The sequence below is a fragment of the Rhinolophus hipposideros genome, assembly GCF_964194185.1.
Source record: "Rhinolophus hipposideros genome assembly, chromosome: 5".
In the NCBI taxonomy this organism is placed as follows: domain Eukaryota; kingdom Metazoa; phylum Chordata; class Mammalia; order Chiroptera; family Rhinolophidae; genus Rhinolophus; species Rhinolophus hipposideros.
In genome coordinates, this window is record NC_138051.1 from 7,032,804 (window position 1) to 7,060,613 (window position 27,810).

Consider the following 27,810-nt stretch of genomic DNA (forward strand, 5'->3'; position numbering starts at 1 on the left):
CGCGAGAGGGGGCGGGACGCGAGAGGGGGCGGGGCCGGAGAGGGGCGGGGTCGGAAAGAGGCTGGGCCTGGAGGGCGGAGCCGCGGCCGTGGCGCCAAAACGCGAACATGGCGCCGGAGCGCTTGCGGAGCCAGGCGGTGTCGGCTTTCAAGCTGCGGGGCCTGCTGCTCCGGGGGTGAGTCGGCCTGGGCAGCTTGCTGGGCGGGCGTGGAGAGCCAGAATCCGGCCGCCACGCGGGGCAGCGGGGCAGCGGGGCGCTGCCGTCTCAGGCTCCCCGACGTTCGCGCGGCGTCGAAGAGTTTCTCCCCGGCGGTGGAGGCCCTCCGGTGGCTGCAAGCCGAGCCTGCACGGCGGTTCATCAGCACCGGGACTTAAACACGTCTCAGAGGCCCCCCGAGGGTTTTGCCCCCGCAAAATGGGGATCGTAGCAGCGATTTGACGTAGTTGCTGAGACCTCAAAGGAGAGATCTGGGAAAACCCGTGCGCGTGGCAGTAGCTGTCAGCTTTCATTGTTGCAGAAATTGTAGGTCCTGCCAGTCTTTCCAAGTTGGGGTCAGGTATTATCCCAGAGAGAGTTCCTGCAAAGTCAAAAAGTGGGTGGGTCTGAAACATGTTTCTAGGTCTCCTCCTTTTTTTTTCTTTTTTAAAGGTTTTTTTTTTTTTTTTTTTACAACGTCTGTGATAGATTTCCTGGCCATATCTGTGTTTTCTAGGACCTACAGAACGAACCTTTCCAAGATTTTTCTCATTAAATCTTTTTCTGTTTTCAAGAATACAGTATTTACATATTTGAATACCTGCCAGATGGCATACACTTTTTCTGTGCCAGGTTTTGATGACTCTTGTGTGTGGAGAGTGAGGTTCTTTGTTTTTGTTTTTGTAATGCTGAGTTTTATGCGACTTCTAACTTTCTTTTGGGTTACTGGTGAACAAGGGCAGGAGAGGATATGCTCTGGGAGAAAAATAATGAATTTTGTTCAGTTGATCTCATACCGTTTGAAAATGTGAGCAATTGATCCATTACTCTTTCTTTCTCTTCACGTAGAATGTGACCTAACATTAAGCTGCCGTTAAGTAATTAATTAATTCAGTCAAATACACTGAAATCTGTTAGCTGCAAAGCACTGTTCTGGCGCAAGGGAGTAGGAGAGAGTAAGACATTGTGGAGCTTGGGAGGTGCAGATAGTGTATTAGTTATTTATTGCTGCATAACAAATTAACCCAAAACTTAGAGGTTTAAAACAGCACACTTATTTTCTCACATTTTCCGTCAGTCAGTGATTGAGGTAGGTCTAGTTGGGTCCTCAACCTCAGGTCTCTCCCAGACTGTAGTCAAGATGAGGTCATCTCAAATGTCAACTGGATAAGATTTACTTCCAAGCTTATTCAGTGGTTGGCAGTATTTCCGTTCCTCCAGGATTGCTGGACTGAGGGCCTCCGTCCTTGCTGGCTATGGACTCCAGGTCACCCTCAGTTCCTTCCCATTTGGGCCTCTCTAACATGGCAGCTTGCTTCATCAAACCCAGCACGAGAGAGACTGCTAGCAAGAAGCAAGTCACAGTCTTTTGTAATCTAATCACGGAAGTAATAGCTTGCCATTTGTAACATTTTGCTTTTAAAATTACAATACACTGGGCTGCCCTGGTGGCTCAGGTGGTTGGAGCCGGAGCTTTAATTCCCACGTGGGATGGTGGGCTGCGCCCCCTGCAACTAAAATTGAAAAGGGCAACTGGACTTGGAGCTGAGCTGCGCCCTCCACAACTAGATAGAAGGACAACGACTTGGAACTGATGGGCCCTGGAGAAACACACTGTTCCCCAATATTCTCTAATAAAATTTATTTTTTAAAAAAGAAGTCTCTTTAAAAAAATTTTTTCAGCGTTTTTCAGTTTATTTTGATTGGGGATATTCACGTGATTTTAATGTGTCTTGCTTCTATGATTATATTCAAAGGTCAGAGTTTTTCTAGCCTAGTTCTTTTCTAATTTTACATTTGAAGACAGTGATGAAATTACTGGAATTGACTTTAAGAAACTGCATTATCAAATTAATAAATATGTATTTAAGTGTCTGTTATGTTCAGGGCACTGAAGCAGATGGAGTCCTGCCTTAAATGTAAAGTAATAAATAATCCCTTACATTTAGGCTAATGTAATGTATCAGAGCTAAGGTATATAAGAGATTTTTAACAATTTCAGAAGGGAGGGGAGGTTGCAGCAGGTAGGGCTGCTCTAGGAAGACAAAAGAGGCATGTGATTTGGGGCTTTCAGAATAGTTATATTGGCAGGGGATAGAAGGAAGAATTTGTTCGGAAAGCACAAGAAAGATGAGTACCGTTTGTCCCTGAAAATAAGACCGGGTCTTATATTAATTTTTATTCCAAAGGACGCCTTAGGGTGTATGTTTAGGGGATGTCATCCTGAAAATTCATGCTAGGGCTTATTTTCCAGTTAGGTCTTATCTTGGGGGAAACACGGTACTATTTTCAGGGAGGAGTGAGTGCCAGATTGATGAGTGTTTGCCAGTTTTTGGTATACAGCTTTACTCTTAATTACCAGTAACCTGCCTCATCTTTTCTTTCCCTCTCTTATCAGTGAAGCTATTAAGTACCTCACGGAAGCTCTTCAGTCTGTCAGTGAGGTAGAGCTTGAAGATACACTGGAAAAGATCATCGATGCAGTCGAAAGGCAACCCTGTAAGTGACATTTTCTGATGGCTCTTAAATTGTTAATATACTTCTACATTCTCATCTAGATTTATAGATTTAAGTAGAAGTTAAGGATTCAGTATTAAGCTGTCCCAGCGTTATGAGACATACCCCTGGTAGCAGTCCTTCCCAAGGGGTAAGCTCTAGTTCCCTTGGAACCTCAGTCCATTCCCCAGGGACTCTTTTACAGTTCTCTCCCATTGTGGACCTGTCACCGCCATCTTTCCTGCACTTGACTTCTGATTTTGATCTGGTTCTTTATCGTCGTCACTTGTGTCTCTCTGCGTCCTACTACCCTGTTTCCCTGAAAATAAGACCTAGCTAGACAATCAGCTCTAATGTGTCTTTGGAGCAAAAATTAATATGAGACCAGGTCTTATATATTATGTTATATAAGACCTGGTCTTATATTAAAATGAGACCAGATCTTATATTAATTTATGCTCCAAAAGATGCATTAGAGCTGATTGTCCAACTAGGTCTTATTTTCGGGGAAACACGGTACTTTGTCTTACTCAAGTTAGGTACTCCTAAATGTTTGGGGCGGGGGGGAAGAGTAAGTGAGCAGGACTAACGCCCTTATCGCTTTAGCCTTTCTTCAGGGATCTTTTTGTTAAGTACTTAACCTTTTGCCACAAGTATGGGCCTACAAGGGAGAAATTGCTCTTCTCCTGCAAAAACATGTCCAGTGTTTCTAGAGCACTGAAGGAGAGATTTGGTGCACCTTGCTCTCATGTTGGATGGATGCCAGTTTCTTTAATTATATAGGACGAAACATGTTCTATGATATAGAAGAAATTACTATTGTATCTCATTTTCACTTCTAAAGGCAGAACTTTAAATACATCTTTGCTGTAAAAAATTCCTTTATAGTTGAAAATTTAGAAAATGACTAAATTCAGAAAATTACAATTCGTGAAATTAAGATGGCACATGATATTTTGCCCGAGAACATCCCAGTGTGGCTAAGGGCGCCCAGTCTGGAATAAGGCTTAGGTTTGGGTTGCTCCTCACTCCTTCTGGCTATGTTCTTGGACAGGTTGTTCAACCTCTCAAAGTTGCACTTTCCCTGTCTGTGAGATATGGGCACATAGAGTGGCAGGCTTGCGTGGTGGTTAGAGCACGTTGCTCATGGCACCAAGGTCACCGGTTCGAGTCCCACATGGGCCAGTGAGTTGCACCCTCCACAACTGGAGTGAAAACAACGGCTGGACTTGGAGCTGACCTGTGCCCTCCACAACTAGATTGAAAAAATGACTTGACATCCTGGAAAAACACACTCTTTCCCAATATTCTCCAATAATAATAATAATAATAAATTTTGAAAAAGAGGGAAAAAAAAGATACGGGCATATGAACATCAATGTCCTAGAATGACGCTCTCATGGAAGAATGCTTGTAAAGGACTGAGCGTAGTGCCATACTCTTGACTAAGGGCTTAATAAGTGGTAGCTGTGACTGTTATTACTGTTACTATTATGGCTACTGAAACATACCACTTGTGATCAAAAGTTATATTAATGTAACCAGGAGCTTACAAAGGTGTTTTTGTAACTGAATTTATATTACTAAACAATATTTAGAAGAGTAAGGCCTTTGACTGTGTATTAAGGCACTACAAGTGTATTTGAGTGTGGAAAATTAAGGTATTTGGGGTATGACTTTTGCTCATGTTCTGACCTACCACTTTTTTCCTTCTAAAAAACTATGTAGTGAGAATCTCTGGGTTAGTATCTGCTGATGATTTACAGGGTGAAAGCTGTGTAAGGAGAGAACTAATTTTTATGCCTGTTTTTGAAATTTGACTTTCAAATTCTCTTTTAGTGTCATCCAACATGATTGAACGATCTGTGGTGGAAGCAGCTGTCCAAGAATGCAGCCAGTCGGTAGACGAAACTATGTATGTGGAAAAAATGAACTTTTTCCCCATGTTGGAGGTGTTATTGAATACTTATTTTAAATTATTTTCCTGGGAGAAATTAATTAATGGTCAGCATTTCTATAGTGGTTATTTCCTAGTGTTTCCTTTTAAGTGATAACCTGCGTTATAAACCTTGTTACGAAGTGACTCATCTTTACTATGTTTTCCTAGGATTTGAAACTATTGTATTGTTTGTGCAATGACTGCTTTTGCCCCTTACCCAACTTTATATTCTGTAGGTTATGAATGAATTGGATTGAATATTCATAAGTATGATTGGCTTTTGCTCGTAGGAAAGTGCTGAGCTCAGAGAAGTTCTGAGACTTGACTTGATTCACGTGGTGAATGGCAAATGAGGGAAATGAGGGAAATGAGGCAAATGAACCTCAGTTTTCTGACTCTTTCTCCTAGCTGATTAGAGCGTAGGAATTTATATGGCAATGCTTTTTCTGGTGTTTTTTTTCCTCTGAGTTTCCCTCTTTTTTCCTCCGTTTGAATATGATTCTTCTTTCCAAGTTCACAGGGTTTAATTGGGAGGAAAGCATCGGGGAAAATGGATAAAGACAGTTTTAACTTTCACAATTTTTTCCTATTTGGGGCAATGGAGATAATTGAAAGGAGTCATTACTCTAATTTTGTCAGTAGTTTTAGTTCCCTGTCAGAACTTAATTAGAACTGCAAAAACAATAGAGAAATTGAGGAATTTTAACTTTATCCTTGAAAACTCATCATATGCTCCAGTCAGCCGGTGTAGAGGTCCAGTGGGCTGAATGGTAAACAACCTTTGCAACTTCAATTGTCAGAAAGTCATTGTATTATAGCACAAGAGAGAGGCTTTCATTTTTATAGATGAAGAAATGGCATAATGAGTTTAATAACTTGCCAAGATTGATCCTCTAGAATCTGGGGGAGCTGTGCATAGATTCTAGGTTTTCTTTCTTTCTTTTTTTTTTTAAAGTTTATTGGGGTCACAATGGTTAGTAAAGTTACATAGATTTCAGGTGTACAATTCTGTATTACATCGTCTATAAATCCCATTGTGTGTTCACCACCCAGAGTCAGTTCTCCTTCCGTCACTGTATATTTGATCCCCTTTACCCTCATCTCCCTCCCCCCACCCCCTTTACCCTCTAGTAACCACTAAACTATTGTCTGAGTCTATGAGTTTTTGTTTCTTATTTGTTTGTCTTGTTCTTTTATTGTTTTCAGTTTTATATACCACATATCAGTGAAATCATAGGGTTCTTGACTTTTGCTGTGTGACTTATTTCACAATTCTAGGTTTTTTTCAAGTCCAAAATTCTCTGCTATTCTATGCTTAGTGCTACCACCAGGGTGGCATAAACGTTTTTTGATCATTTTCAATTTCAGAGATAAACAGTTTTAGGGAAGCTGGTTTTTTGGTTGGAATATTTATGCAATAGTGGTATGAATTCTTTTTAAACCTCTTTCAAACGTGGCTACATTATTAACAGTATCTGAAAGTGAAATTATTTTGTTGATTTTTCTTCTCTAACACTGTAAGTGTTGGATATGGCCAGAATGTGGGGGAGTGGGTTCTTTTTCTATTTTATATCTTTTCCTGGGATATTTTTGCGTAATATTTTGGCATAAAAAAATTGTGGGAAATGAATCATATCCTTTAGTAGTATTGTAGCTAATAAAATTAGTACATACGGGGAAATTTCTTTCAGATGTGACTATTTTATATGTAAATGTTCTTTTTCAAAACATGACATTCTTAATTAGAAGTTAACTTCACTACCTTTTTTGTTTGCTTGAGAGTATTTGCGATGCTTTCTTGTGTCTAGAGAGGAAAATGCACAAGCTAAAAATCTGGCCCCTGTATTGTTTTTGACACTATAAGAAATTGTGTACATGACCTGTAAAAAGTATGTGTATACAACATAAGATGACAATGCAAGTTTTCATGTTCATCTAGAATACTGATGTTTTAGTAAATCAGGTCTATGTTTTTGTGGGATGTTTTTCAGAGAACATACTTTCAATATCATAGGAGCATTTGATATTCCACGCTTTGTGTACAGTTCAGAAAGAAAAAAATTTCTTCCGTAAGTATGTCATCTATTGATTTTAAGCTAATTTCAAGTGTACATTTTTTTCCAGAAGCTATATAGTCTCATTTCATTTTTGTCCTACCTTTGTGTGTTATGATAGTCATGAATAGACATTCTTTTTTTTCTAGTCTTTTATTGACCAACCACCCTGCACCAAATTTATTTGGAACAGCAAGAGATAAAGCAGAGCTGTTTCGTGAACGATATACCATTTTGCACCAGGTAAGTTGGCAGTTGGTGGAGGGCAGAGCGGGGACATGAGACTTTCAGCTTAGGTAAGAGTCAGGGATAATTAAAGGATGAAATTTTGTAGTCTAAAGTTTATCATTTAACAAATTATTGGGTCTCTATTTTTGAGACCATGTAGGGGATGCAGAAATAAAAAAGATACTTTCCACTTAGCAATCATCATGATGATAAAAATAATAACTAACATTTATTACATGCTTTTGATATGACAGACACTGTTTATCGCTTTACAGACATTATTTACCATCAATGTATGTATACATGCTATTATTCCCATTTTACAGTTGAGGAAACTAAGACGTAGAGAAATTTAGTAACTTGCCCAAAGAGCACATCTAGTGAGTAGAGACTGGGTTTTAATCCAGGCTGTCTGACTCTGGATCCCAGCCTTTGCTTTCTGCACTATACTACCTTCAAGCAGCTTACAGTCTGTGAAATTAAAGTACATTTGCATCAATAAAATATAAAGTAGAATATTATATGTGCTATAAAAGAGATACTAATAGAATGAATTTGATGGAAAAATCAGGGAAGCCTTCAAGGAAACGGTGGCATTTGACATGGACTTTTATTGGTTTGACCTTGTGGCAGTGGGAAAAAGGTGGTGGTAACAGTGTGAACAGAGACACAGCAAAAGGGAAAAATGGACTGTGTCCAGGAAATAATGAACAATCAGTCCACTTCACGTGGGGGGAAGGCTCATGCAGAGGAATAGCAGGGGATACGTTTGAAAAGGCAAATGGGAGCCAAGTTGTGGGAGAGCCTGGATGCCACTCTTGGGAGTTGGGACTCTTCTTGGTACAGGGAGCCCTGGAATACCAGAGACTCGGTCACAGCTGCGTTGTTTTGAGCACTTCCTCTGCCAGCAGATTTTGGGAGGAATTAGAGTGTGAGAGAGGACTTGCAGGAGTCTGGTATTAGTTCTAGCATAAATGATACCAGCGTGGAGGAAGTGGCAAGCGGAGCAGACAGAGGGGACGGCACTGGAGCAGGGCAGCCAGAGTTCATGGTGGCTGGCTGCGTGTGAAGAAGGGAGAGTGAAGACGCAACGATGACTAAGGCTTTGAGCGTGAGAGTAGAACGGCAGAATAATGGTGATATATTACCAAGCAGGAACAAGCAAGTGTTTGAGGAAGATGGTGGCAGGTTCTGTTGTAGATATTTGAGTTAAGGTCACTAGGAGGATATCGGGTAAAATGGACACGTGGGACTAAATAAAGTGATCTGGGCAGAGAGAGACTTAGGGGGCATCTGCCTACAGTAATAGACGGAGCTGAAGGGATGAGATCCTAAGAAGGAGGGCCAATAGAAAAGGGGAGACGATGGAACGTGGGGTCCAGGCCAGGATGGTGATAGGCAGAAGCACAAGGTTTCAAGGGAGAGAGGACGTTCCCTGGTGTAAGCAGTGAAAATGGTTAAAGATGAACACTGACGGTGTCAGCTCTCTCCTGCTCACATCGCCTACAGACTAATCTTACAGACTAATCTTCCCAGACTAATGTAGCTCCCATGTCAGAAGCCTTTCGAGGAAGTCTACTGCCTGCTGAATTAAGTACAAATTATACTTAATATGTGAGATCTGTCACACGTTTTTAGCCTAATCTCTGCTTTTCCTCTCATCATACTCTGCTGGAGCCAAAATTGAAGTATGGAATTATTGTTTCTGTTTCTCCCACTGTTTGTGACTTTTACTATTCACTCTCTAGACTGCTCTTCCCTCTTATCTCTATCGTTGAAACCCTCCTTATTCTGGAAGGCTTTTCTCAAAGGCCATTCTGAGGCCCTTCTTGATCTCTAGTTTGTTGCAATCTCTTCCTGCTTTAATTTAAACCACTGACTACTCAGTAGGTCCCCTAGGTTACTTATTGGCGTTGGCCCTGGCTTGCATTTGGAGTGCTTTATCCCTGTTACCAAACTGCCAGCTCCTTGTTTATTTCCTCTGCCACCTTTGAAGATGCTCAGTAAATACCACATTTCTCTTTCTTTCTAAAAAATTATGTTTTAAAACCTGTTGTATTATTTTAGGTGTGTCACTTAACCCTTCTGAGACTCATTTTTTCTCATGTGTGAAATAAAAGGGTTGAATTTTATTTCAGTCCATTTATATTTTCATTGCAATTGTCTGCCTGAAAGCAAATCTGATTTTATCATTATTCTACTTCAAAATCTTTGTTTTCCATTCTCTATAAGATAAACTCCTTGGCTGGGCTTACAAAGTCTATATTGTCAGGGCTGTTTTATTGGAGGTTACAGGAACTCAAATTGACTAAAACAGAGAAGGGAATTTATTGGCTTGTATGATGGAGACGTCTCGCGGGCTACCTGTTTCCAGCATGGGTAGACGCAGGCGATCACACAGTGTCAGGAGGCATCTACCTCTTTATATCTCGTAGTAATTTTTAAACACTGATTTTACTTTCAAACTAATTCTCCCCACGAGGTGCAGTAATGGCCAATAGTTGTCTTAGCAACTCTTGGAGAGTTCTTTTCCAATTGTTCGAGCAACCATCTCTTATTGGCCCGGCTTGAGGCACTTTCTCAATCCTGAACCAGTCACTGGCCAAGGGGATAGATGGAGTACCTTGATTCACTAGCCTTGGTGGCCTGCCTATAAAAGGAGGAAGGGGCAGCAGCTCTATGTAAATAAACTACATGGCCCGACAGCGGGGGAGGGACGGCTTTCCCAACAGAGGCTCCAACTCATCTCTTGCCTTGTTTGACATTCTGCCTCACACACCTCATGAGCTAACTGTACTAAACTTTGCAACAATTCCTAAATACTTGTTTATTCTTACAACTCTCTGTGACACCTTCCTTCCTCTATCTGAAGTGTCTTGTCTCAGCTCCTTTTGTTTCCTACTCGTAGCATTTAGGGTCCTTTGTTGTGTTGTGTGACCTGTGGGCACTTTCCTCTCACTAGTCCCGATATCTGAGGATGACAACTTGGTGTTGTCTTCATATCCTCAGGCCAGAGTTTGCTGCTGCCAGGTACACAGTAGACCATGAAAATAATTTTTTTAATCATTTTATTTTTAAAATTATATTTCTAGATATTTGTACATTAAGTTATGTAGGTTTTCAAATTTGTTGAGAATAGATAATAGAAACATTGGTGTAAGCGCCGCGCGCGCTCATTTGGCGGCGGATTCAAACATTCAGGCCAGGATCTCGGGCCTGAAGAAGCGGAAAAAAAAAAAAAAAAAAAAAAAAAGAAACATTGGTGTAAGGACTGTTTTGTCAAATAGGTTCTGAGGAGACCCAGCCTCTTGTGAGGGTCATCAAATCCTCTGCCATGTTAGGTGAGAATTCATGATGCTAAGTAGTCTGATACTAAAACGGTAATATCAGATAATGCTCAAATACTATTTTCATGAATCTCAGTTTTAAATGTCTGCTTCAGTAATTCATGTGAATCTTTCTTATAGAGGACCCACAGACATGAATTATTTACTCCTCCAGTGATAGGTTCTCACCCCGATGAAAGCGGAAGCAAATTCCAGGTGAGAGCATTATCCTAGTTATTTAGGGGGTGTAAGTTTAATATTTATTGCTTTTTCTAATTTATTGAATGTGAATGAAAATGAATCACTAGTAACTTGAGCTTATTGACCTCTGCGTGTCCACTGTGGATAAGGTCCATGCCCTGTGTCCTGGGCCCTAGAAATCTCTACTAGAAGCAAGTACTTCCTTCTTCGGGGCAGGACCTGAGACGGTGGTAGCCCCCACCTAGTCTTTGGCCACCACGACAGATCCCCAGTGCTCCTGGCCCGTTTGCTATGTGCTACCCTGGCTTTCTGACCGACTCGCAACATTACCCTTCCCACCCTCACCCATACTCCAAAATACTGGTCCTTGCCCAGCCCAGCCCTCCAGTGACCACCACTCACTTGTTCGACTAAAACGTGCTGTAACCATCGGAGTGAAAACTTGACTTAAAGCACCAAGGAAACAACATCTGTAGAATGAACGAGAGAGCACAGACAGGCCACAGGGCTGTTGGGACCCGAGGAGCAGGGTGAGAGGGAGAATGTTTTCTTTCATGTGCGCTCCTTTCACTGTTATACTCTTATACCTCGGGAAGTGATTACCAGATAGCACTGTCACTTCAGTTCCGGCAACACGCCTGGTCACTGGCACTGGCTCTCTTGCCCACTCTACTGCCCAGAGCCCTGTTGGGGGACAGTCCTTGGCTACTTCTGTGCAGGCCCCAGCACTACTGCAGGGCCCCACGTAGGTCCTGAAGAGCCCAGCCTCTGGCAAGGTCCATCAGACGCCCTGCCGGAATTACATCAGAATTCGTGATGCGCAGTCGGACACATGCTCAAACAATAATACCACATAATGTTCAAATTAATGTTCGATGACAGCAACATAAAGAGAAGAGGTTTATGGTGTTTGACAGTTCTGCTTTTAGCTTTTATTAAGAGAAAAAATTATACTAAGTTTTAGAACTTGACATTACTTATATTTCTCTACAAAAGATCACCTGTGTGTTTTCTTATATGTATATATATTAGGCTTCCTGTGGCAACTCAGATGCCCACAGCCCAGAAGCATTATTTCTCCTCTCTTCTTTGCCAAAGTAACTTTAAAGCTTAGCTCAATAATTTATTGTTCTTTTCAGTTTTTTCTACCACTTATTGTACCTGTACGGTGATTTCCCTTTACAGACTGCAAAAATGCTGTCCTTGGGAACTCTTTCTTCTATAGCTTTGTACTGTGTTGCTTGCTTGCTTGCTTGATTTTATGTAAATTGCAATATTTTTCCCAGTCTGTAAATTGTCTTTTTATTTTATTCTCTTAACTGTTGTTTTGAAGAACACAAGTTCTTAATTTTGTTGAAGTACAACAAACAATTTTTTTAATGGATCATATTTTTGGTACTGTTTCTAAGAAATCTTTACCTATCCAGTTTTTAGGATACAGGTTTTGTGTATCTTTTTCTTCAGATTTATCCTTAGTATTTCATTTTTTGAAAACTATTTTGAATGTACATTATACTCCTGTGTTGCTGTAGGTTCATGTTTTTTAAGAGGAACTCCCATATCAAATGTTGATAGTAATTATTATGGGATGATGAGATTACATATGCCTTTATTTCTTCCTTCTGTATGTTAAAAATTTTTTTTCTATAATACATATGTATTCTTTGTAATAAAAGCCATTATGTGGTAAAGGTAAAAGAAGCTCTACCTGGTAATTCCTATAGAAATGAAATGATATACCTTTTCATCCAAGCAATTCTATTTAGCTTTTTGTAGGATAAAATTATATTTTCTAATTTTTATTTGATTTTCTACTGTAAAGTAGGTATAAATACTGAAATGTACACTCAAAATTTACTTATTTACAAAAAGATTAGTGTCTTAAAAGAATGTATTTTTAGTCTTTAAGAATTTATTTTGTTTTATTTTAGCTTAAAACAATAGAAACCCTACTGGGTAGTACAACCAAAATTGGAGATGTGATTGTTCTTGGAATGATAACACAGTTGAAAGAGGTAAGTTAAGCTTAATAAGCATCACGCTTATTTGCAGCCTGCAGATTGGTGAAATGTCAGTTACATAAAACATTTCTACTGAGGGTACAGGAACACAGCCTTCACGAAGGCTCTTAGCTCAGTCACCAACTAACCTTTCCTCTGTGTTTGGTTGCCTGAGCTGACATCAGGAAGGAGTGTGTGGTACAAGCAGTGTGCACAGTCTGAAAGCAGTCCCCCAGTGACCGCTGCTGGAACTGAGAGTCAGGAGTTTCTGAACAAGCAAAGCTGCAGGCCACATCCTGGTGCCTTGGAGATGCTGTTGACTCTCAGAGGTCTCTTGTGAGGCCCGTGTGGCAGCCACCAAGTGTCCCTCTTGCCATCTCTTGATCTTCAGAGGTCATTCTTTAGGGAATTAGGCATCTGAGTCTCAATTACGTGATTGGTCTGAGGTCACTAGACTAGTAAATGGAAAAGCCTAGACTAGGAATTGTTGATTTTTTAAAAATGTATTGCTCACTATATTCCATTGTCAAAATTGTTAGTGTTTTATTTTGTCATAATATTCATTTTTACATAAATGTGGGCATATTTTTGTTTTTAGGGAAAATTTTTTCTGGAAGATCCTACAGGAACAGTACAACTGGATCTTAGTAAAGCTATATCCTTCACGTTTATTTTCTTAACTATATATCCTTCACTTTTATTTTTTTTACTCTATGAGTTAGGGAAATTGATTATATGTCATTCTCAAATTTAGCTGTTTGGGGTCCCAGTGTAATTTCCACATGGTGGTGTAGGAATTTAGAGACATAATCCTAAATAGAGACCGAAAAAAAACCCCTTTAACTCCCCTTATTTGGAGAATCCAGACAAATTCCTGAGAAAGTTTATCACTAAGAAGTATCTATGCTGTCAATATTACAAAACCACATCTTAGAATCTGACATGAGGATGTTTCGACCTAAAAATTTTTAAGCTGTGATCTATTCACAGTTTCAAATGTGAACTATTTGAATTTATTATTTAGAAGTCCTTTAGGGCCCTAAATGTATGTTGACTTTATCACTGCCTCAAGCATAGGAATGAAGTTATTTTCCTTAACTGTTGTGTACCAGTTCCATAGTGGTTTATACACGGAATCATGCTTTGTCTTAGCAGAAGGTAAGGCAGTATATTTTTTTTCCTGTCCTCCTCATCATTCTACAATAAAACCATTTCTACACTGGCTAAAATATGTTACATGGTATAATTTGGAACCGTGTTAATTACGAGAGCATACCTTTGACATTAAATAACTCTCAGACTGCTAATAGGCATGGGTTTATTTTGGGGTGATGAAAATATTCTGAAATTAATGGTGATGGTCATGGAACTTGTGAATATACTGAAAAACCACTGAATTATATACTTTTAAAAGGGTGGATTGTATAATATGCGAATTATAGCTCAATAAAGTTAAAACATTTTACATAGGGTCATAAAATGAAACATTTCCTAATCTGCGTACCTTATCTCTGTACTGAAACATGTATTATAAAATAAAAAAGTGAGAAGTCTTACTTCTAAATCTATTTCTATTTCATGAGGCTTTTTAAAAATTAGAACTGGGACTATTTCTGGATGTGAAGTTGTTATGTAGCTCAGTGGGACTGGTAACTTCTGTAGTTAGTTGATGGGATGAGTTGATAGCCCAGCATTGCTGCTTTGTGTTCCATAGTTTTGTCCTTTCAAACAAGATGGAGAATTGGACAAATGAAAGTGATTTGTTACTTATGTTTTTTCAGGTTGGTTTGAAGATCAAGTGTTTCATGTCAATGCCTTTGGATTTCCACCCACTGAACCTTCTAGTACTACTAGGTATAAAAACGTTCGCCCTAAACGCTGTAGGAATTTTGTAATACTGGCAGTAATGATTGTAAGATAGTATATCATATCTCAATGATTACAAGGCCTCGGGCTTTGTGTCAGAATGCAGAGAGCAAATGAGAGTTAGGAGTCTGAGCATTATATGTACCTGAAAACTAATCGATTGGCTCCAGATTCATTGCAATAGCATCTCTGTACTTTGACTTCGACCAGGAAAGATCTCCAGTTTACCTTTCTTACTTGTCTATGTAGTGTTGATAAGTTCAACTGAGAGAAGAGATAGGAAAACACTTAGAAGAATATAATTCCTATGTTAATATAAAGTTCTTATTTTGTATTCTAATGAAAGTTACAAGAGGCAGATTCTATAGCTCTAAGTGAAAGCATCATAATATTAAAGCTATTCTGAGAGGAGTGAGTTCCCTGTCACTTGAAGTATTTGAGCAGAGGGTAAATGATGGTATAAAAGTTGATGGTGGTGGGCTGTGGTTGAATGTAGTCTATAGACCTTTCTTTCTTTCTGCTTTGAGATTTTAAAACACATTTTGAGTTAGTTTCCAACATTAAAAATAGATTTGTCATAAAAATCTAGATTTCTGAGTTCTCTTGAACCATCAGATCTGGCAACATGGTGCCTGAAATCCTACCTGGCTACAGATCTCCTGCAGTGACTGCTACTTTGGGTAGGGCACGTGTGTGCACCCTAGCTCGTGCCTAGTTAGTCTAAGCTGCTGATGCTTTGAGATCCAGTGTTTCATTCCTGAATCCTGGAAGCATTTGAGTTTGCTACCTCTGGGGGAAGCAAAGTTGCCTTCTGATCCTGAGGTTCTATGATGATGGTGACGATTTCAAGAAACGTAAGGATTAAGATTTATTCCTATTATAGATACCTGTATAAATTCAAGTACAGAGGCCATGTTTCCCGGCCTGGGGTCTCTGGCAGGGCAGCCTCGGCAGGGCAGCTCCCCTCCCTGTTGAAGTGCTGGTCATGCTAAGAGGAACACAGGCCCTCCTTTGCTAGCTCACTCTTAAGTGAATGCTTTTAATGCTAGTTTGTGGCTGTTTACAGCATAATAGGTTTTCTTTGAAATACATTCAAAGCAAAATTGCTGTGGTCTTGTTTTAGTTTCATACAAGCTTCAGAATTACTGCTTGGAAAGGAGAGATAATTGAGAAAGCTGGCCAGGAGTATTACCATTTGTTTCAGTTTAGCTAAGAGATCATCATTGTAATGTCTCAAATAATTTTCCATTTAAATTACCCCATTTTCTTTAAATTGAACTGTTTTGTGTATGTTTAGTACACCAAGACTGGTATGAGGTATCATGAAATACATTAAAATGAAATAATCATTTTATTCCTATTGATTATAAATCACGTTTCTTTTGAAATACCTTCCAAATAGAATTCAGAGGGCTGTTTTCTGGTGATCAGTGGATTCAACAGCATATTTTATTGAGTATCTTTTATGTGTAAAAGACTGTTAGGGATACAAATAAGTATATACCATGGTCCAGTCCCCAAAGGATTTACACTAACCTAATGCCTTCCCACCATTGCAGTTTATCATATAATTTTTTTTTCTTCTTTTTTTAAAAAAAATGGAACGCTTCACGAATTTGCGTGTCATCCTTGCACAGGCGCCATGCTCATCTTCTCTGTATCGTTCCAATTTTAGTATATGTGCTGCTGAAGCGAGCACTCATATAATTTTTTAAGGATACTGATTTACTGGGACTTTATTGCCATTTGCTTAGTCTTTCACTGGTACAGGGCATGTGACGTTTTCTAAGTCCAAGGTATTAGAATTCCTAGAGTATAGCTTTATTTCCAAATTTGACAGCTTAGGAAAATAGGTACAGTCAAGTCTTCCTCTTCTCCTGTATTTGCCTCTGATATTCCTTGAATCATGGACAGAGATGTTAGTAAGGCTTTTTTGAACTTTGATTTCTTGAGAATCAGCTTAATAGGTATTTCTTTCTGCGATGCTCGGGGTTTTTTCTTGGTATATACTTAATTGAAGTCACCATACAATTATATCAACTTATTGCATTCCTCTGATAACTGCAAGGTTATAGCTGTAAGATCATGCCTTCCACAATGCCAAGTTCAGCTGGTGGCAGCAATAACAACTACCATGTCTGAATGCTCACAGTGTGCTAAGCCCTGTACCCTAGGCGCTGCTCCTAGCATACCTCCAGATTTTCACAGTTGTGCGATGTATGCTAGCCTTTGGAGACATCCTCAATTCCTTAGAACAAATTTCTAGAAGTAGAATTGTTTGGTAAAATGGTTAGCACTTGTTTTGTGCACTTTTAATAGATATTGTTCAAGTTGAGCACATATTTCACTTACTTTCAACTACATAGGAAATTATGATTTATTTTAATATTTGCTTTAGTCAGTTTTAACAGGCACAGATATAGCCTATTAAGAATTTTATTGGCCAGATTCTCTCCGAGTCCACGGCAGAGACTGAGGAGTAGGGTTAGGCAGACAAACCAGGGATTTGGGCGGCGGCCTCCCAAGGGAAATAGATCCCAAAGGAAGACTGCCACTTGGTCATTTAATCAGTGCAAATGAAACTAAGGAACAATGCAGGTGGAAGGTGAACGGATACTGCTGACTTAAATGACTCTTCTGGCGATGAAGAAAATGCTGGGACTGAGGATATAAAGAATGAGATAAATGGAAAATGAATTTTGGCATCCTCCATTAGCAAAGCTAGAATTAATGCCAAGGCAAAAGGCGACTGTGGGAAAACTCATCCCGGCCCCTGGCAGAGGCGATTCAGTCGGTGGTAACGGAAGCGAAGCCCTTAGAAGTGGAGTCACTCTACCCAACAGTCCAAAGGGAAGGTTTCTAGAAAGGCAGTCCAGATCTGGGAAAGGAAGGGCACTACCCGAGAAAGGTGGTGCGGGAGCCCAAGGTGTCTGGGGTGCACCTGGACAGGTATACGACGTGCAGGCGAATGTGTAACATCCTCCTAACTAGGACGATGACCATGAGACAGACCTGTGTTTACGAAACCAGTTCTGCCTTGGAGGAAACGGCATTTGAGAAGACTGTAACACCAATCATACAGGAGTATTTTGAGCAGGAAGATGCTAATGAAGTTGTGGGAATGCTAACAGATTTAAACTGTGGTGACAGGAAAAGTGGAGTACCAGTGTTGGCGGTGACCTTGGCATTGGGAGGGAAAGGCTAGTCACAGAGAAATGACATCTAAGCTTCTTTCTGACCATTGTGGGACAGTAATGAGCACAAATGATGTAGAAAAACCATGTGATAAATTGTTGAAAGATCTACCTGAATTAGCATTGGGTACTCCTAGAGGACTACAGTTGGTGGGCCAGTTTATTACTAGAGCTGTTGGAGGTGGAATTTTATGTAAGACCTATATTGATAGTTATTAATACAAAGGAACTGTAGGTTGTGTACAGGCTAGAGCTGCTCTGGACCAGCCTACTGTGCTCCTGCGTTTGTCTAAAGGTGAAAAGCGCAAGGACAGCTGTGGGGCTCTGGAGGTGGGCAGCAGTCTGCTATCACCTTGAGGAGACTGACATGCTGCCGAAAGAGTATTTACTCCCTGGAGACATATCTGAAGCTGAACATTGCCTTAAGGAACTGGGAGTACCTCCTTTTCACCATGAGCTAGTAGTGTGCGAAGCCACTGTAATGGTTTTGGAGTCACCTGGATAAAGCACACTTAAGATGATTTTGGATTTATTAATATCCCCTTGGAAGTCTTTCACTATTACTCTAGACCAAACGAAAAGAGGTTATGAGAATTTATAATGAAGTTCCGGACACTAATCTGGATGGCCCACATTCATACTCTGTGCTTGAGCAATTTGTAGAAGGTTTTCGGGCTAGGATAGTTTCCAAACATCTCAGAGATCTTGGTCCTTCAAGGGGCAGAAAACGTTCCTTAAGTGGAGATGGAAGTTGTCTTAAACCAGAAAGCTACTGAGTATAAGAACTTTTGCAGTCTTAGATGTTATAAAAAATATATATCTGAATTGTAAGAGTTGTTGGCACAGCGTTTTTTTGTTGTTTTTGGTTTTGTTTTCCAAAGCACTTGTTTTGGGTACCAGGCATTTCTGAAATTTTATAGACTTACATTTAATGGGAATTTTTAAAGGAAGTCTTTCTCCTTCCCTTCCCTTCCCTTCCCTTCCCTTCCCTTCCCTTCCCTTCCCTTCCCTTCCCTTCCCTTCCCTTCCCTTCCCTTCCCCTCCCCTCCCCTCCCCTCCCCTCCCCTCCCTTCCCTTCCCCTCTTTTTTGTTTTTGAGAGTATAAAGGAGGGACAGAAAAGTAACCACTTCTAAGTAGAATATTCTTATAAGCTACTTTTTGTAAGAGTCATGTTTATGACTTAATCATTCCAAGTTTTGCAATGATGTCTGACTGCCACTACTTTCTTTCAAGGACAGTGTTTTTGTAGTAAAATCACTGCTTTATACAAAGCTTTTTTAGGGGGTAAAGTTAAGCTGCTAACACCCCATGTAGGCTGCTGCTGTTGAAATACTGTGGTGTAGGAGTAAAAAAAAGAGTTATTTCTTTGTCTTAAAGAATTTTAAGAAAATGAGTCAGTCATGAGACTTATTCATCTTTCCAGGGAACATACTGATAATCTATTTTTCTATAACACTGGAAAAATGAAACTGGTTCTAGAAAAATGTATGACAAAACGTGAGCCAGTGTTGAAAAACAAGATAACTTTATTTATATCTTCTGTATTGCTTTCTTTCTCGTTTTAGAACATTTAAATAAACTTGTTTGCTACAAATAGTACATTTTCATGGTACTATTTATATTGATGGGGAAATAACCTCATTAGATAGAAAGCAGCTAAATTTATAAAATTATTAGAAAAATATCTCCCACAGAATATAGAAGATAATAATTATATTATAATTACCTAGGGCATACTATGGAAATACTAATTTTTTTGGAGGACCTTCTAATACATCTGTGAAGACTTCTGCAAAACTAAAACAACTAGAAGATGACAATAAAGATGCCATGTTTGTGTTTATATCTGATGTTTGGTTAGACCAAGTAGAAGTGTTGGAAAAACTTAACACCATGTTTTCTGGTAGGTTTCATTTTTTTCTCCTCTTTTTTGAACTCTTATGAGGGATCATGTTTTAAAACTAAATTCCTTTTAAAAGTTTATCTTTTTGAGTAGTCCATTTTTTAAAAAACATTGATTCAGCAGTAAGATCTTTTAAATGAGTTCATCTTAAAGAATTACATTTTTACATTTGTAAAATAACTTTGTGTGTGTGTGTGTGTGTGTGTGTGTGTGTGTGTTTTCATGGTAAATAAGAATTAGTCCTCAGTATAAGAGTGGGTAAGAGCTTGGGGTTTGGAGGCTGACAGAACTGGGTTTACGTTGCAGCCTACGTAAATCTTAAGGGCAGGTTACTTAATCTCTCTCAGCTCCTAGGGATATTGTGAGGATTAAATAAGCCATTGCAGGGCCTGGCACATAAGAAGTGTTTAATAAGTGGATGTATTATTACTATTACTTTAAATAATACATTACTAAAATATTAAGTTTGTATTATTAACTACGGTTAAAAGGTTCGGTTTTAAACCTGATTTCTAGAGTAGAAATCATTTAAATTCATTTACTTTCTTATTTTCAGGTTATTCACCAGCACCTCCAACCTGCTTTATCCTATGTGGCAATTTTTCATCTGCACCGTATGGAAAAAATCAAGTTCAAGCTTTGAAAGGTATTGAGGGCTATTGAATAAGTGTTTCTACACTTATAAACTAATAAGAAATTATCTAAATTTTAATTTCATTCAAAGGATGTAAGGTTGTATGTAATCAAATATAATTTGATTTTTATGTTCATTATTTGCAAATTAATTTAATATCCCTTTAAAATTTTAGATTCCCTAAAAACTTTGGCAGACATAATATGTGAATATCCAAGTATTCACCAAAGGTAATGATTTCTACTCCTGTATTTTTTTATTTAAACAATTTTGTTTAAAAAATAAAAAAATGAACCTTAAGTTTGATATCTGGTTATTAAGAAATGAATGGAAGAAAAATTTGAGGAAATTAATACATCTGAGAGATAAAATTATCCTCACGTGATAATAATGTATATTACACTGTACTGGAGATTTATAGTGAAAAGTATTAAAAGGATGAGTGGTAATTTCAACCATATTTTGAATTTCTTGATGCTATTCTGTCTAGAGCTACACTCTCTTCAATATGATAGTCACTGGCCACATGTGTCTCTTTCAAGTTATATAAAATTTAAAATTTAGTTGCACTAAACACAGTTTAAGCCCTCGGTAATTGGATAGTGCAGATATAGAACATTTTCATCATTCCAAAAGGTCCATTGGATGGTATTCATCTGGAGACTTTTAGTAGTTCATTTATTAGAGTGCATGAAATTTTAAAAATCTTTTAAAATTTATTATTTACTTAAAGGCAGTAACTTGCTTTTAGAAAATTGGATAGTGTTGCAATATTTTAAAAAAATGAATTGTGTTGAATTTTGCTACAGTAGTCGTTTTGTGTTTGTACCTGGTCCAGAGGATCCTGGATTTGGTTCCATCTTGCCAAGGTAAGTTTTATTCAGATTTTTGTAACAATAAAGAACATTTTGTAAAATTTAAAAATATATACTGTATCACAAAAATTGTTTTTATAGGCCACCACTTGCTGAAAGCATCACTAATGAATTCAGACAAAGAATGCCATTTTCAGTTTTTACTACTAATCCTTGCAGGTAAATATTAGAATTTTGTGTTACGCTTTGTTTCCTTTCTTTTAAAAATGAATTTAATTCTTAAAATTTGCCTCTGAATTTTGACTGTTGTGAGATACATATATAAAATTTCTTTATTTTAGGTTTCTCAAAACTTTGGAAATATTTTAACTATATTTAAATAAGTCACCAATAATGCATTTAGAGGCTTGCATAATGGATGGAGATTTTAAAATAGATATTCTCATCACACGTCCTTTAAGACAAGTGACAATGGGGGAATGAAAAGATTACACATTTACTGTATGTGCCTCTCACGGTGATCACAGGCTCTTCTAAGGGAATACCCCAGGCTTTGGTTCTCTCTTCTCTGCCTGCATTCATTCATGTGGTGACCTTATCTAGTCCCATGGCGTTACATACCATCTATGTTGTGACAACTCCCAGATTTATATATTTCCAGCGCAAACTTTCTCCCAAACTCCAGACTCATGTATCCCGTTGCCTACTCATCGTTTTCCCCTGGGAGTCTAATAGACAACTTCAAACCCACAGCCTGTTCTGTATCCTTCCTCATGATAGTTCATGGAACGTTCATCCTTCTAGTGCTCAGGCCAAAAACTTTGGGGTTTCTCTCACATGCACTTTTTCAGGAAGTCCTTCAAAAATTTGAAGGAAGGTTTCAAAATATATCCAGAATCTGACCTCCTCTACACCTCCACCTCTGTGACCCTCTGTCATCTAGCCTGGATTACTGTAATAGCCTCTTTGTTGTGCTCCAGCTTCAACACCTGTCCTTCTAGAGTCTGTTCTTAACACTGTGTCAGAGTGATCTTTTAAAATGTAAGGCCCCTTACTGATCCTGAAAGACGGGACCCTTCATGTCAACAATAGCCACTGTCTTTGCAGTAGTAGTCAGGGCCCTGAATGATCTGCCTCTGATTCCCTCTCTGATTCCCTCTGCTACTTCTCCTCCTCCTCATTTATTGCAGTCACCAAAGCTTCCTTTCTGTTCCTCAGATGTGCCGGACACGCTCCATCTTAGGGCCCCTGCTATACCTGTTCCCTCTGCCTAACGCTCTCACCTCCTTCAAGTCTGTGCTCAGGTTTCATTATGAGCCCCACCTGTTCTGATCCTCCTCTTGGCTGCCCCAGCCTTCTCTCCCCCCGCGTGATTCGTTGGCCTGCCTTCTTCTGTTCCCCACACATCATCATCTTCCAACAGACTATAAAATTGTCATGTTTATTGTTTATTTTCTCTGATCACCCCCCTCTCCTGAGATTATAAACTGCATGGGGGCTGGGATCTTTTTGTTTTGTTCACTCTTTCCTAGAATAGTGCCATGTATATATTAAGAGCTTAATAAATTATTGTCAGATGAATGGATGAATGAATTCTTGTTGAATTTTTGCTGTGGTAAACAATGGGAAGTGGGAATAGCTTTTTATTATATTTTGCCTTTTAAATTACCTCATATTTTTTTCTGATGAAGTCAAATTCAACTACTATTTTCATTTCAGAATTCAGTATTGTACACAAGAAATTATTGTCTTTCGTGAAGACTTAGTGAATAAAATGTGCAGAAACTGTGTTCGTTTTCCTAGTAGCAATTTGGATATTCCTAATCATGTGAGTTAAGTCTTCTTTGTTAAACTGTCTTACAAGTCGCACTACATAAAATTCTGTTAAGCCACTTAATAATTTGCCCTTTTGTTTATTTATGGTTCAAAGTAATTTGAACATACTTTTGTCAATTCATTAATTTTTGTGAGTAGGTCCGTGTTTCTCAACTTTCTCACTGAAGTACCCCCTCATGGGCGATAGAAAGCCCAGAACCAGCAGGAAATTTCTTTGAAGCTTCTTGTTTTGCTTTTAAAACTCCTAAATCTTACATTGTACTTGAAAATATATGTATATGTTTTAATAAAATGTTCACGTTTATTAACTATTTCCTACATATCCACATCAGGAGGATGTGTAGTGTTTATGTTGTAGCTTCAGGGCTCCCTGACATAAAATTATCAATACCTGGGTACATGCACCTCCTTCTGAGAAGTATGGGAGCAGATCATACAGAGCATTTTCTGTAATTATTTTATAATATTTAAAGCTTATGTAGGCTAAATATCTATTCTTGACATTACTCAAGCTATGGAATTATTTTTAGATGAACACAATTAGTAAATGAGTTTATTATAGGTGTAAGTACAATTGCTCCATTATGACTTTTGGAGGAATAGCTTTTATGGTATATGGTATTAAATGAAAACTCACCAATTTTTAATAAAATACAGGATAGTTCAGTTCTTTTCATATCCGTGTTTCCCAAAGCTCTGTGATTCAAAGTTCTCCTAATTGTTTCTTAAATTTTCTAAGTCCTTTTAGTAATTAATATTTAATTTGAAATTATTTGTTAGCTGTTTTAACTTTTACAAATAAACTAAAGTTTGTTTTGTGTCATTCTTTTTAGTTTGTAAAGACTCTCTTGTCCCAGGGACACCTGACTCCTCTACCCCTGCACGTCTGCCCAGTGTACTGGGCATATGACTATACTTTGAGAGTGTACCCTGTGCCTGATCTACTTGTCATCGCAGACAAATATGATCCTTTCACTCTGACCAATACTGAATGCCTCTGCATAAACCCTGTAAGAATGTAGTTAACATTATTATATAGTCATAGTTTGTCAAGATTAGCGTGGTATTGCTTTAAATTTAAAGTATGTATTTAATAAAGTTACTGTTGCAGTAAAAATATATTATTAATGAAATTTTGAATTTGGTACACAGAAAGTTCTTAAACTTTAAGTATGTGACTATAACGTGACTTTTTCTAAAAAGAAAAAAATAATACACCAAAGTTTATAAATCCATGTAGTTTTCCCTTCAAAGTAACTTACTGTTTCCCCGAAAATAAGACTTAGCTGGACAGTCAGCTCTAATGCATCTTGACCTTAAAAATCGGAATTTTGAAAATAGGAGTTCTTTTATAAAAGTTGAATAGTCACTTACAGGCATTTTTCTCCCCAAAGGGCTCTTTTCCAAGAAGTGGATTTTCATTCAAAGTTTTTTATCCTTCCAGTAAGACAGTAGAAGATAGGTAAGTATGCCTACAGAAACAGCTAGAAAGAGCTGTCTGGTGTTCTAGTGCTAAAAATCAGATGTTTTGTATGTTACAGTGACCCATTGGAAATGTTCTAGGCTAACGTTATTGTGGTCATGCTGTGTGACACAGAATTTTATGTACTTATGGCACATTTGTGATGAACTAGATCAAAAACTGTCTTCTGAGGTAAATCTCAGACCAGCTGTGGAGGTGGGCCAGTTCTCTTACAGGCTGACGCCTCATGATGTTCTTATTATCTGAGAGGTCAGCCCTGCTTTCTACCTGGCTGATTCTCAAAACCTCAGCAATCTGCCTTAAATTGGCAGCAAAGAAGTTGGGGGGTGCGGGGTGCAAGTGTGGTGAGCATGAGGGATTGGGGCTGGCGGGAGGCCTTAGGGGAAAAAAGAATAACCACCTGGTAGGTAGTGGTTTTCAAAGGGCAACCTATAGACCACCTGCTTCTGAATCCTCTGGGGTCTCTGTTAAGAATGTTAAGTTCCAGAATCAACCTGTAGTTGTAGGGCCCATGAATATGCATTTTGATGCTGTTTCCCTTTGAATTTAGGCATCCTAACATGCGCTTTGTCAGTTAATCAAACGCATTTTGAAAAAGCCTCCACTTCCTGTTAAGAACAAGTAACCAAATAACTGCCTTCCAGTTTAGAACATAATCTCTCCAACATAGCCCAATGGTCTTGTGGTTTTTTTTTTTGGTAATTAACATATTCAAATAAAAATCAGCACAGTTACACGGCAAAATTTCAAACAATGCTTAAAATACAAAATTGAAAAGGAAAAACAGCTCTGTTCCCTAACCCTGAACCCGTGACTTAAGTTTCCTATACATATTTCTTGAAAACAAAGTTACGTATTATTCCAACTGCTCAGTACTCATGGAGGATTGAAGTCCATTCACTTTATGAGACATTCTAAGTTTTATCCTTGGATTTAGTCATTTGACATATATATGATTCTTACTGTATTCCCAACACTGCTTAGTTTTGGGAATATAACAAGACACTTTCATAAAGGTAACAGATGTAGTAGTCTCTATTTCATAAGTTTGACGTGGGTTTGACTTTAACCGAGCTCACACGGAGTCCTAAAATTAGTAACTGATATGGAATGCCTTCAGGTAAGGGCAAGGGCTCACCACTCCCTGTTGTCTACACCTGGATGCCCGAGGACATCTGATTTTGTGACCCCAGGACTAAGTCACCTCTTAGGGCTATCTACCTGGAGCATGTTTTTGTCCACCTTCCGACAGACTTGTACTGAAGTGAGATTTGGAATAAAATTTATCCTGCTATGAAAACCAGTACTGGGAACTTTAAACAGGTCTCAGGACAAGAGAAATCTGTCCCCAGCCACTGTTTATGTGTATTTTAGAGGGACTGTAAATCTTCTAACACACTCCCTTCCCTTTGGCTGCTAGGAAGCAGTCAAATGTGCAGTCCATCTCTGCAGCTGCCCAGGAATTACAAGCATCGTGCTCACTTTAGTGGCATATACTTTCAAAAAAGAAAAATTGGAACAAATTACAAGTATAAAAATTGGATGCAACCCTGACTTCATCTTTTCTGACCTTTATTTTCGCCTTACCTGAGTTTCCTCATTTTAGTTACTTTTATCTTTTTATTACATCTATCTCTACAAACCATTTTTTATTCTTTTATAATGAGTTGGGATGTAAGTAAATAAACCTCAATGGGAAATTAACTGATTTATTATGATAGCACAAGAAACTTCAGTTACGCTTCTTGTAATGTTCCTCGACTGCCATGCAGAATTGTTTGTATTCTAAGCACTTAATAGATTTCCATGACAGCTCTTAACACACTGTAGTAGAAGTCACTTATGTGCCTGTCCCTCTTAAAAGTTTCTGGCTTGACTTGCAGTTGATGCTGTTTGTTGAGTTCAAATAGTTGGTTCTTTTATCTTCTGTGGACTCAGATGCTGAAAACCCTTGGCATAATTTCCAAACTATAATTTAGTATTAATAATTTGAGGAATCTTTTCACTGGAGCAAACAGGTTGATGCTTGTTTTATTTTTGACAGAACAAAAATTTTCAAGATACAATGGAATGATTTTGTCTTCTTGCTACTTATTTTCTCCTGAGAAATCTTTTGTTATAGTATTTGTGGAATCATATTGTAGAGTTAATCACAGAAATATAGTCAAAATATATAAAGTTAACTGTTTCAACGTGTGCTCTCAATTACAGTTGTTTTATTTAAAAGCACAGTATTGGTGATGTAACGGAGAAATACCCATTCTCACGCATATTTGGTCAATTAAAAAACGGTAAAAACCTTTATGGAGGGCAATTTGACAAGATTTTTTAAGTCCTAAACTGCATATACCAGCAATTCCATTTCTAGGAATTTATCCTGCAGGTATACTGGGCTTGTGCACAAAAGTAGGTACTGCTGCTTTTATTGTAGTTTCTGTAATAACAAACAGGTTAAATGTATATTCATTTAAATGTATATACTCATAAATTAGAACTTCTAATTTAAGTTTGAAAGCCTTAAAGGGATTAGTTAAAAAATTATAACTACTGGGCTGGCCCAGTGGCTTAGGCGGTTGGAGCTCCGTGCTCCTAACTCTGAAGGCTGCCGGTTCGATTACCACATGGGCCAGTGGGCTCTCAACCACAAGGTTGCCAATTCGATTCCTGGAGTCCTGCAAGGGATGGTGGGTTGCACACCCTGCAACTAGCAAAGGCAACTGGACCTGGAGCTGAGCTGCGCCCTCCACAACTAAGATTTAAAGGACAACTTGACTTGGGGGGAAAAAAAAAATTACAACTACCGTGTTTTCCTGAATATATGACCTAGCAGGACAATCAGCTCTAACGTGTCTTTTAGAGCAAAAATTAATATAAGACCCAGTCTTATATAATTATATTATATTGTCTTATATCCAGTCTTATATTAATTTTTGCTCCAAAAGATGCATTAGAGCTGATTGTCCGGCTAGGTCTTATTTTCAGGGAAACAAGGTATAATGTATTTATTACTAATTGAAAAAAAGGTGTAGAATAGTGTTTATAGTAGACACTGTATGTGTTTTAATAGCACATACCCACATACACAAGTGTATATATGATTTGACTAACTTTATAAGGATACATATATACAGTTGCTTCTGGGGAGCAGAAATAGTGTGAGACTGACGTATTTTTCCCTGTGTCACCTTTTCAGTTTGGAACAAGATGCATGTATTGACCTATTTTTTTAATTAACTAAAACTAAATATTAAGAAATATCCAATAATTTAGATTTCCATAATGTTTAATTTTATATTTTCTATTTTCAGCAAACTTCAAGGTTTTTGAGATTCTCAAAAGGCCACCTGAAGAAACAAAATTCATCCATTTTCTGCTTTTAATATTTTATGTAATTGTGATACTAAATTACAATAAAGTAAACTCTGTTTAAATTTGTATTTTATGAAACTTTTATGTTAATTTATAATAATCATGATGGTACACATTAAAGTTGTATAGGAAAATATTTTCTGTAGTCTTTTAAGAAAAATATGAAAAATATGTATACAAGATACAATCTAATTATACATGTGCGCTTAAAAACTGGTTTCATTATTTCTGTATTAGTCTTACACTAATGTTCACTTAAAGAAAAAATA

General features: G+C 38.3%; 1 protein-coding gene and 1 pseudogene across 3 annotated transcripts; both read left to right on the forward strand.

The window, feature by feature from the left end:
• The first annotated feature begins 69 nt into the window (after positions 1 to 69).
• POLE2 (DNA polymerase epsilon 2, accessory subunit) lies at positions 70 to 27,749 on the forward strand. Of its 2 annotated transcripts, XM_081047470.1 has the most exons (19): positions 70 to 175; positions 2,595 to 2,695; positions 4,532 to 4,607; positions 6,623 to 6,700; positions 6,835 to 6,928; positions 10,381 to 10,455; positions 12,372 to 12,455; positions 13,039 to 13,095; positions 13,550 to 13,598; positions 14,222 to 14,294; positions 19,232 to 19,404; positions 19,961 to 20,050; positions 20,214 to 20,268; positions 20,848 to 20,907; positions 20,995 to 21,072; positions 22,573 to 22,681; positions 23,523 to 23,699; positions 24,084 to 24,151; positions 27,481 to 27,749. In XM_081047470.1, exons 1-19 carry the CDS (start codon positions 108 to 110, stop codon positions 27,497 to 27,499), a joined length of 1,584 nt encoding a protein of 527 aa, XP_080903596.1. In that variant the 5' UTR covers positions 70 to 107; the 3' UTR covers positions 27,500 to 27,749. The 2 variants fall into 2 exon arrangements, with proteins under 2 accessions (XP_080903596.1, XP_080903597.1); XM_081047471.1 differs by lacking the exons at positions 24,084 to 24,151; positions 27,481 to 27,749 and having other exon boundaries at positions 97 to 175; positions 13,039 to 13,087; positions 13,518 to 13,598; positions 23,523 to 23,834.
• Positions 16,916 to 18,276, forward strand: LOC308497475 (programmed cell death protein 4-like; annotated as a pseudogene). Its single transcript has one exon. The product of its transcript is annotated as a programmed cell death protein 4-like (transcript).
• Positions 27,750 to 27,810: the final 61 nt, after the last annotated feature.